Source organism: Phaenicophaeus curvirostris, chromosome 3 (assembly GCF_032191515.1).
Source record: "Phaenicophaeus curvirostris isolate KB17595 chromosome 3, BPBGC_Pcur_1.0, whole genome shotgun sequence".
In the NCBI taxonomy this organism is placed as follows: Eukaryota; Metazoa; Chordata; class Aves; order Cuculiformes; family Cuculidae; genus Phaenicophaeus; species Phaenicophaeus curvirostris.
Genome location: NC_091394.1, coordinates 64013266 through 64024235, shown reverse-complemented (window position 1 = coordinate 64024235; position 10970 = coordinate 64013266). Strand labels below are relative to the sequence as shown.

The following is a 10970-nucleotide window of genomic DNA, read 5'->3' as shown; positions in this document are numbered from 1 at the left end:
AGATTAAGGCCAAGACCCATTTAGGAGCTGCAAATTCTCCTTAGCAACAGCATGCTAAATGACCATTGTCAGAGCAGCAGGTTTGCTGTTATTTACTCTCCTCCTTTGAGTGCATGCTTCCCAGTGCAGGCATTGTTGTGAGTCACGCAGGCTTCACAACTACTTTCTGGTCTCCCATCCGTCCTGGCTTCTGAATCTGGAAGAGGGGTGCTCTCCCAGCCACCACCTTGCAGAGTAACAGGTCTAAGGAGAGCAAGAATTGGAGTCTTCTTTTATTTAGAAGAAGAGAGACTGTTTCCATAATAAAAGGTACTAAGGAGTGAAGAGGAAGGAAGAGAAAGAAGGGAAATGAGGAACCAAAAAGGACTTTCAGAGTTTTGGGCTTTGGAGACAAAAGGATGTTTGATGGCTAGGCCAGGTGTTTGCAAGACCCTGACATTTTGGTCAGCTGAGGTCTTACTTGGTTTTAGCTTATTGAGTGAGCCTTTACAATTCTCTAAAGCCTTCCTGTTGCTAACTACAGGGGATGTTTTAAAAACTGTAGAAACCATAAGAAAACATTTAAAAAACATGGCAAACAATGCAAGGTATAGGATAGAGAAAGAAAAATGAAACTCAGAATAAACTATGCAACAGTGTTCTGCTCACTACTTACAAAACTAAAAGAACTGAAAAGAACAGTTTACAAACACATAGATCTAAGTAGATCTAAGTAACTGCTATAAATGCAGTGCATGAAAAGTGCTGTACCACCATGATGGGTACATCTTCAAGACCCAAGCAGAAAAGAGCCTGGTTACATCATTACTTACGAAAAAATGTGGTGTCCATCTCACATTAAATCTTGCAAATAATAGAGCAGTCCATCATAACTGACACATGTTTTCTGAGGAGGTCGAGTGGAAAGAAGTTTAAAATTAAACAGCTGAATGCCATTTCTACCCAAACATAGCTCTGTTTTTTTAGTAGAATTTCTCTTAAAAGTATATGCCTTCAATATCAGATTAAACACATCTTTTAGAAGTTTATACTCATAGTGTCACTATGAGCTATAAGAGGTTTTTCACAGAGCTACTATAGCCTTTGCCAGCACATTATTAAATCAAAGGACATTGTTCTAAAAGTAGCAAACAAGATTAGACATGTCTAGTTGTTATAAAAGAATAATTCTATTAGCTCAATTATACCCAATATGTAATACAGTTAGATCAAAGCAATTAACTACATTAATGTACCCTTTTTGACCGATATAATTTGTGATAGGCCTCCCATACATACAGTGCTATATACAATAAGAAATTAATAAAAGTAATTTGAATTGTTGCACAGTCTGGAACTACTCTGAAATGGAACAAGTGTCTCTGTTTTACACAGCAAATATGGGCATCAACCAACATACAAATGAAGATTACTTCTATCCCAGAAATCATAAAATAATTCTGAGGAATAAATATTTTTTGGGTTGGAACCAACCAGCCTGCATCCCATAATGAAGCAAATGACACAAGCCCACTTTCCTCCCAACTACATGGGCTGAATATTGGGACTATCACAAATCCAAGGAGAAGATCATAAATACCTCCAGAAAATGCACTTAGTCCAATGTACTTCCTAACAATGCTTATTTCTTTCTGTTTATGAAAGCACTATTTTTTATATAGAAGGATATACCAAAATAGCTTCACCACTTCCCTCTTTTTGCAGTACCCGGTTGTAGCAATGAATTTTAAGCAGAATGCATGGTAGGATAGAGCTTTGGTATTTATTAGTCAGGGAGTGGGTAGAAGAAAGTAAAAGTTCTTCTCCGGGTATTAGGACTATAATACTAGACTTGCAGCAACCATATGTTTGCATGTAGGTGACCTGGCTATATAAAGAAATTGTTATGCAACAATCCAATGCAATATTTTTTTATTCCTTTTGTGATAACAGTCACTTTTTATAATAAAATAAAGGCCTCTCCCTGAAATGGGGAGATCAGGCCATCGAGCTCAGGCAAAGCTCCATCCAAGTAACTGGACCTCTGATGTTCCCATGTATGATAATTAATAAGATGTTTTCAGCATAGTTGAACCTTCACAGAACAACTGGCAACTACTGAGATCAAAGGGACATTTGCAGCTCTATAAGGCCAGAAGCCTCTGGATAAACTCCAATACAGACAGAAGCATTTGACTTGTGCTGTATCTAAAGTTCTTTCATAGGTTTTGTGGCTGCAAAGAGGCAACTGCGTAACCTACTGATTATGTAATTCACACAGTGTATCAAAAAGGAAATACAAGCAGGATCACTAGGCCCCAAATGTGTCATTTATTTTAAAAAGGAAGGAAAGAAGGAGGGAAGGAAGGAGGCTTGTTCAGATCTTTGAGAAAGATCTGATTCCCTTCAAGATCTGATTCCCTTCAAGAAACTACTTTCAAAACGAGCATCTTGATGGTTGGAGACATCTTCTTGCACACTCTAGACACCATTCCAGAAGCAGGCTTCCAAAAGCTGGCATTTAATCCACTGATTACAAAGGTCATCAAATCTGTATTGGATTTGTTCCTATGGAAGATTGTGCAGGCACAGGTACAGAACAATGCTATGTGATGCAAAGCACAGGATGTGCAAAATTGCATTGGACTAAATAATAGCTCTGTAGTCTTTACCAGAAGAGCTAAATTTCCAAAGAACAATTCACAAATATTTAAATTGTTATTAGAGTGATTGATTTTACAGTATATTAAATGAGCCAATGTGACACTTCCCTTAATTAATGTAATACCTAGAAAACAAAATGGTTGAATATGTCACCAAATGACTGTCAACAGGATAATCTCTATTGATCGGCACAACAGTGTGATCTAGAAATGCCATTAGAAATGTCTGCACTACCAATTCCTAAAGTTTGCATGTCTGTGCATGATCAGAGCTGTTTTTCTTGCTCAGTGAAAACACATGGCAAGAGGCTAAAGGTTCAGAATGAAACAGATCATTCACACATGATTAAAGCATGTTATTAAGGCCACTGGCCAAATGCCTCTTAAACTTTGACAGGCTTGGGGCACTGGCCACCTCTCTAGGAAGCCTGTTTCAGAGTTTGACCACCCTCTCTGTAAAGAAATGCTTCCAAATGTCCAGTCTAAGCCTCCCCTGAGGCAGCCTTGAACTATTCTCATTCATCCTATCACTGGATACCAAGGCGAATAGCTCAGCACCTCCCTCACCACTTCTCCTCAGGAAGCTGTAGAGAGTAATGTGGTCGCTCCTTAGCTTCATTTTCTCCAAACCAGACAAGCTCAAAGTCCTTAGATGCTCCTCACGGGACATTCCTTCCAGCTCTTTCACTAGTTTGTTGCCCTCCAACTGAAATAGTCTCTCCTCTGCACCCAACTGTCTCACCTGTCCAGGTCTCTCTGAATGGCAGTACAGCCTTCCAGTGTATCAGGCAGTTTTGTGTCGTCAGCAGACTTGCTGAGGATGCACTCTGTTCCCTCATCCAAGTCATTGATGAATATGCTGAACAAGACTGGGCCTAGTACTGACCCCACTATCTACAGGTTTCCAACTAGATTTTGTGCTGCTTATGACCACCCTCAGAGCTCTGCCATCCAGCCAATTCTCAATCCACCTCACTGTTTACTCATCTAAGTGATGAGTCCTAAGCTTGCCTATGAGGATACTATCGGAGACAGTGTCAAAATCCTTGCTGAAGTCAATGCAGACAACATCCACTGTTCTCCCTTCATCTACACAGACAGTTATGTCACCATAGAATGCGATCAGACTGGTCAAGTATGAATTCTCCTTGGTGAATCCTATTGACCACTCCTGATAACCTTCTTTTCCTCTAGATGCTTGGAGATGACATCCAGAATCAGTCAGTCCATCACCTTCCCAGGGATGGAGGTGAAGCTGACTGACCTGTAGTTTCCTGAGTCCTCCTTCTTGACCTTTTTGAAGATTGTAGTAACACTAGCTTTTTTTCCAGTCCTCAGGCACCTTTCCTGTTGTTCACGATCTTTCAAAGATAATGGAGAGTGGCTTAGCAATAACATCTGCCATCTCCCTCAGCACCCATAGGTGCACCAAATAAAATTGATTCTGTGGATCAACTCAGTAAGTGTTGGATATGAAAATGAGATTCAATTAGTGCTGGGATAATCTACATTAAAGGAATCTTGAATTCTGTGCGTTACATTGCTTCAGTGTCCATGTGTAGTCAGAAACTCACCTAGCAGTTTTTATTCCCTTTTGCCTGAACAGACAGGAATAAAAAAAAAAAAAAAAAGAAAAAAAACAGAGGAATGAGTGGTTTCCCCTGAACTGTGAGGCTGTGTGGAAAAGTACATGAAAAATCTTCTTGAATAAGCTTGGATCCCACATTCAGATCTCTCACTGCTCATAAGATTTATGGAAGTAGTGGAAGCTTCCATAAATGGAACCACTATGGCAGAAGTGGTAGAGATGTAAAAGATAAAAGATAAAATTTCATTTTAGCATAGCTCAAATACAGATAATAATTTTTCTGTGATGACTACAATTTCACTTGGCAACTGTTAATATTCATGTCAGAATTGAGAAATAGCAGTTTCAATGCTTGCTTGTGTTTCTAAAGTTCTAGTTTTGACAAAATGCTTGTGTTCCGTACAGAAAAGTGTCTGAACCATCAAACTTTGTTATTTCATAATACAGTATAAGTATGAATGAAGGTGCTTGAAGAGGTTATTTAACCAATGACCACATCAGACTTGAGACAAACCTTTATTAATTAGCTGCCAAGATAAAATAGATACAGTTTTGATGTTTTTATAAGCAAAGGTCATTTAAAGCCTACCATGATCTCTGTGGAATTTTATTGATAATGGGTATGAAAAGAAGTAGTGCTGTATTCCAGCCAGGTACCATGGGGAGTTCAGTAACATGGTATTCAAAAATATTCCATACAGTGATTCATAATATAGCTATTTTCCATGGTTTCTATATGTACAATAACAGAAAGGCCACAAACTCTAAAAACGACATTGGCTTAACTTAAGAATAAACTTTTTATCTACTTTATTATTTACTACTCAGACATTGTTAATTAATAAAAGTTTAAAATCACCAAAAACGTTTAACATGAAAAATGTGAAGTATGGTATAGTCTACAAAGTATGTATAGTACCTTCTTCAAAAGCAAACAGGAATGCACAAATGCCTTGCTGTGAAGCTGGTGGCCACTGTCAGAATATTTTATGTTTAGACTCTGAATAGGAAAGTATATTTGAAAACAGATCTCATTCAGGTCAAAACTACTTTCAAATTCTGACATTTGAATGGGCCAGTTTGACACTGTTACAATGCTGAGTTAATGTAATCAGAAGTATACAACCATTGGTATACAGCAAACTGACTGTAAGTCTCATTCTTTGGTTAGGCTACAAAAATACAGTTTAGTTTAGTTAAATTTAGTTTAGTTCAGTTTGGAGTTATCTTATTTTATGCCCCAAGGGCCAAGGGAGCCCTTAAAATGAGGCAGGCTAAAACCACAAACTGTTCTGCATTCTTTAAATCTCATGACATTCATCTAGCGGCTATCCTCTTGGAATAAGAAAGCATCATCTGAGCCAACACCGCATATGGTATCAGCTGATTTGACCTGTCAAAAATCTCAAAATGTATACAAAAAAAAGATTAAAACCTAATCATTAGTCCTAGGGGAATTTAATTCAGTATTTTAACATTCATATTTAAATGGAGTAATATACTAAGAAAAAGCTTTTTTGAAGTATTGTTACTCTTAGCATGGAAATGCTTTAAATGTTAATTTAAAAGTTTAAAATATTTTTTTAAAAATTCACATGCAACATTAATTTTTACATGCATTTTAGTAAGGCACAAATCCAAAAGAGCTCTGTTTCAGTTGACAGGGTAAGATGCCAATGGATGAGACTACTGTGAATTGCAATAGTCCATCCAGATGAGCTTCAGCCTTAATTATTATTGAAGCTACATGACATTCTGTATTTCATTTGATTGTATTTCTATTATCAGCCACCTAAAGCTAAATATTTTCTAACATAAACATAAACAGTTGGAAGATACTATGAAGGACACCTATCAGATCTACTAAAACTAGATTTCAACAGGATCTGACTTTCTAGTGTTGCACACTAGTTAATATCAGAACAGATTAGTTGAGTGGTGTACTCACAAGGAACAAAAAGGCCATATCATTAAATATATTTACATTCACAATTACTGAAAAAAAGTATAAGTGAAATTTGACCAAGATATTCTTCAAATATGCATATGACAAGAAAATTCTATTGCTATTGCTTATGTAAGAAAACCTTTGTTCAGTCTAGAGTTCCACTCATCTGCAGTGTTTAAAATCAGTCAGCATATACATAAGAAAACGAAAGAAGGCACCCATCGGGGTAAATCAGGTTAATACTGAGTCCCTGAAAAAAAGCAGTCTTATCAGATCATAACCTGTTTTTTCTGGATGTTCTTGAATAATATCCAGCTTCATGCAAGATAACTCATTACAGTATCATGTTGTGTCTGTTCAACAAGCATGTTCTTGTAGAAGTGCTGCTGGTAACCAAAGTCAAACCAGACTGGGGAGAGTCCTACAAGGAGTAGTTATTATTATCTTCATGTCACAATTTGTTATTCCTTCAGTTTATTTCCTTGCTGTGGAAGAAGCATTACTATTAAGCCCAGCATCTGATCGGTTGGGTGTGGAGATTTGGTACATACCCTTCAATACCCACACTGCATTAGCATGGATATTTCTGGAATTGTGGCATCAATCAGATCAGTGTGAAAAAAATATAACATTTTTTGTTTGCTGTTTTTTGCTTCACCTTGGAAAAAAAGCTTCTTCACTTCCAATTCAGCTCACATCACGCCCCCAGAAACTGCTTTGCCAACAAAATTGGGAGGGCAGCACTCACCAGCAATGGAAAACCTATCATGGGGGTACAAGGGAAAGCACTACTTCAAACAGAATTCAGTAATAACTTTCTAATCTCAAACCAAAGGAACTGTAAGGAAAGTGACATTTCATTCTTGTTAAAGCAAGAGAGTCCTACAGACAGCTTGTGGCTGAAGCTGTGTCCAGCTCACATTTTATTTATGTGACAGTGGTCCTTGTTCCCCATGTAGGGAATCTGCACTAACTGCAGTGAATTCCAGGAACAAGACTGTAATCTTTTTCTTAATTTCCAGGTCTGTTCTTCACAAGCACACAGTCAACAGTGTTCACTTAGACATAAGGTCCTTGGACCTTGGACTGAGCTCCCATGGGCACCAGTGGAAGTCCTGCAAACCAGAAAAGCTTAGCATGTTCATCTGGCAGAGTTTTGAAGCAGCACATTTGAAGGGCAGAAATGTCAATACAAGTGGAGAATGAGCAAAAGGCTCAACCTGAGGATTCTGTGTAGAGCAAGACATCTCCTAGACATGCGATATATCTGACTATTTTTAAGAATCATTCTGGGAGATAAGTTTACAACTCCTGAAGGACTACTTTAAAATACTTCTCACAGGGGACACAATGCACTTAGTGCTTTTACATATGAGAAAATTGTATTCTTGGTCTATCTGTTGAAAAATAGGCAAAAGACCTTTTATCACAACAACTTCTGAATTCTCTTTGACTTCAATCTGACCATAGCAAGGAAAGTATCTCTTTGGCAGGGACGTTAATTGGCACTCAGTAACCTTATGAAGAATAGTAAATTAAAAAATCAAAGCTTGCACGTCAAATTACAGAGCACAAGAATAGAAGAAGATCCACACCTAAAGGCATGGCACGGAATGTAGTCATAATGCATGCTTTACAGAGAAAACAAGTTACTCAAACAAGTGACTTCATTTTGCCTCACGGTGTATTTTTTGCATCCTTTCTGCCATAGACAATTGGTATATTAGTAATTAATTTTGACCACAGTTATTTCCTGTTCTACAATCACAACTGATAAAGCATGGGTAAGCTCATTGCATTTAGCACAAGTCATCCCTCTATCAAGTTGCTTGGAAAAGATCTTGTTTGCAACCTCCTCTTGTAATAGCACACTGGTGGCGGAAGGGATCATGGGCTCCTTCCCTTCAGGGAAGCATGAACAGAACTGTTGCTTTTCCTGCTTGTTAATTGTAAAGAAGATAGTACCATGCCAAAATTTATTAAAAATAGATGGCATTAGCTAAAAAAACAATACCTGGAGATCTTCCAGATACGCTTTCAGTTAATCTTTCAGTGCACACAGCAAAGTGAGCTAAGGTATTCAGCTAACTGGCAATTAGGTAAAGTAACTTCTCTCCTCCACAAAGAGTCAAGACATTTTGGGAAGTCTGTTAACATTCAGTGAAATACGCATTATATCTGACTTCAGATGCTCAACCTAATTTTTTTTAAAGTAAAAAAGACTCACACTTTATTCCACTAAAAAGAGACATCAGCATGCTCTTGCTATAATTTTAATTGCCACAACGCAATTATTAAATTTAAGGGATTATATGCAATAAACAAATTGGCAGTAAAGGCACTAGTAGTTTCTTCTTCTTTCTGCTAGGTGATATTCTGATCAACTCTTCTCGACATCTAAAGGAAGCCTCTCCCTTTTTAATTAGTCCCAGGCCACTAATGAAACCTGAAAGCAAAAGGTGTGAAATCCTACTTCTGGAAAATCATTATCAAAGCTCTTAAAGTTTTAGTGGTATTGGTGTACAGCATGTAGTTTGACGTTTCTCTTCCCTTCAGTATAAGAGCTGTATTTCTCTGATCAGTCAAATTCCCTTTTTACTCTACTTTCATCAAAGGCAGTAAAAGGTGGCCCTATCTGATTGTAAAGGATAGGTGATTGCAAAGGACTAGAAATAAAAACCAAGTTTATTTATTTGTTCGTACTCATCACAGCATTGTTTGTTCCTGCAGTCAGTAAACACAGGTGTTCAACATAGAGGAGGCTGGTGTATGTTACATTTATACAGGCATATTTGGCATACTTGGGTAGAACGTAAGATTCTTTTTCCAAAAATAAACTATTGCTTGTCTGAAAAAGTATGTGTCAGGCAAGGACAATGAATTCTCATATAAATTCTGCTAAGGAAACAACAGCATTATTTATGACAAACTACATTGGGAAACCTATACAAATAAAGGGCTTGCCAGTAGCAAAAGTGCTATGGCTACATTGACTTCTAACAAATGTGGCTATTTTCTTTTAATTTACAGACATAAGAAATGCACCTCAAAACCAAACAGAGAAGAACTCCTAAAATAATCTGTATAACATACATGAACCAAAGCATGAGTAAAGCTTTAAACACTTTAAACACTACACATTTAGAAGTCATGTTTAGGAGTCTAAAGATACTGATAAGTTCATGACAGGACTGAGGTACTTTTAATGAGAGTGCTCCATCCTTATAAATTTACTAAAGTTTTACAATTCCTGACAGTATTAGAGAAAATCACTGTGATTTGTTTTGATGCAGCAAACTGTCTAAACAAAATACTTCACTGTGTTAAAAAAAACCAAACAAAAAAACCCAAAAAAACCCCCCCCAAAACATCAGTAAACAGATGAGTTAGATGAGTTCACATAAATGTTCTGGAAAGATAAGGAGTAGGAGTCCAGGCAGATGCAGTGACAAGTACATTCCCTCTGTGGCATCCTGTAGGGGCATTCAGTAAGTTTTGGTAAGACCATCAGAAAGGAAGGATACTTACTTAAATCCAAAAGCCAGCCCGTCATGCACACATTAACACATAGCTTGGTGTGCAGGACCTGCAAACATCTGAATGTCTAAAAAGGCTAGAATGAGTCTCACTGAAACCTAAGCAATATTCAGTCAATCTCTATTAGCATTCTTGAGGCAGAAGGAGTTGAACATAATCTTCTTCTATCATGTTAGTTTATTATCCTTTTCCTTACCTATAAAATTTATTGCTCTTGTCTTTCCCAGAACTTAATTTTTCTCCAACTCTATCATTACAGCAATCTATTCTCACCACAGATACAGTAAATGCAATTTGGTCTCTCTTTTATCACGTAATCCATTTTCCATTATAGAAGCAATTGTGAGATCAGAAAGCCTTGACTGAACTCCTAGTAAAGTCAATAGAAGTTCATAGTTGATTGCAAAAGGAGCTGGGGCCAGGCAAGAGGCTGCAGTTTTAGAGAATGTGTACTGACCAATTTGTCTACATTTGGTTTTATTGTTTATTTATATGTACTGTCTATTTATATTGGATCAGTATTCCTTCCTGACACCCCTCATGCCCCACCCTCCCACCTCACCTCCATATACGTGTAGTGCAATCATGTAATCTTAAATCTAAGATGGGACTGAAGTTTATGGAAACCTTCAGTGAGTTCAAATGCAAACAGCAGTAGGTTCAGGAACCAATCTAGCTGAAGGTGACTGACAAAAGCCAATGATTTGTTTTCAGGTCATCTAGTAGTCAATGATACATTAGCCCTGGCACAAGGGAAGGGTTTCACAGCAGTAGCTGGTGTAGACCCAGTATCACAGAACAGGCTCTGACGACCTAAGGATGTACCTACTGGCCATTAGGCAGTCAAACTTCAGAGCCAGATGCTATCCAGTCTTAGAGAAACAGTCATGTCTAGTTCAAAAATCTTCAGGTGTTCGATAAACCATCCTGAGTCAGTCAACTGAAGGGCAGAGCTCTACACACCTTCGGCAAAAAAAGGTTGCTGAATGGGGACAAATAGCAGCATGCCCCTACACAACAATGTCTGGTATGTCTGGTGGCACTTTTACTAGATGGAACAAAGAACTTCCATTTTCAATTAGTCACACAAAACCAGTGTGTAAAATAACTTGTGTATGATAACATTCCAAACTGAGGTCCATTCTCTTGTACCACAATGCATGACAGCAAAGTCACTGACCTCAATGAATTCCAAAAATGGGTATTTCCACAAATAATAAAAAAAGTTACCTCTCCAAATTCTAGGATAAGTGTT

The 10970-nt window shown here is 37.7% G+C and overlaps 1 protein-coding gene across 1 annotated transcript in view; it reads right to left on the bottom strand.

Annotated features, from left to right (window-relative positions):
- Positions 1-4182: 4182 nt before the first annotated feature.
- Positions 4183-10970, bottom strand: part of C3H8orf34 (chromosome 3 C8orf34 homolog) — a 180969-nt gene continuing 174181 nt past the window's right edge. Inside the window, exon 14 of the mRNA XM_069854214.1 lies at positions 4183-4240. Within this exon, the coding sequence (XP_069710315.1) occupies positions 4227-4240 (14 nt within the window). The 3' untranslated portion in view covers positions 4183-4226. The remainder of the gene's footprint in view (positions 4241-10970) is intronic.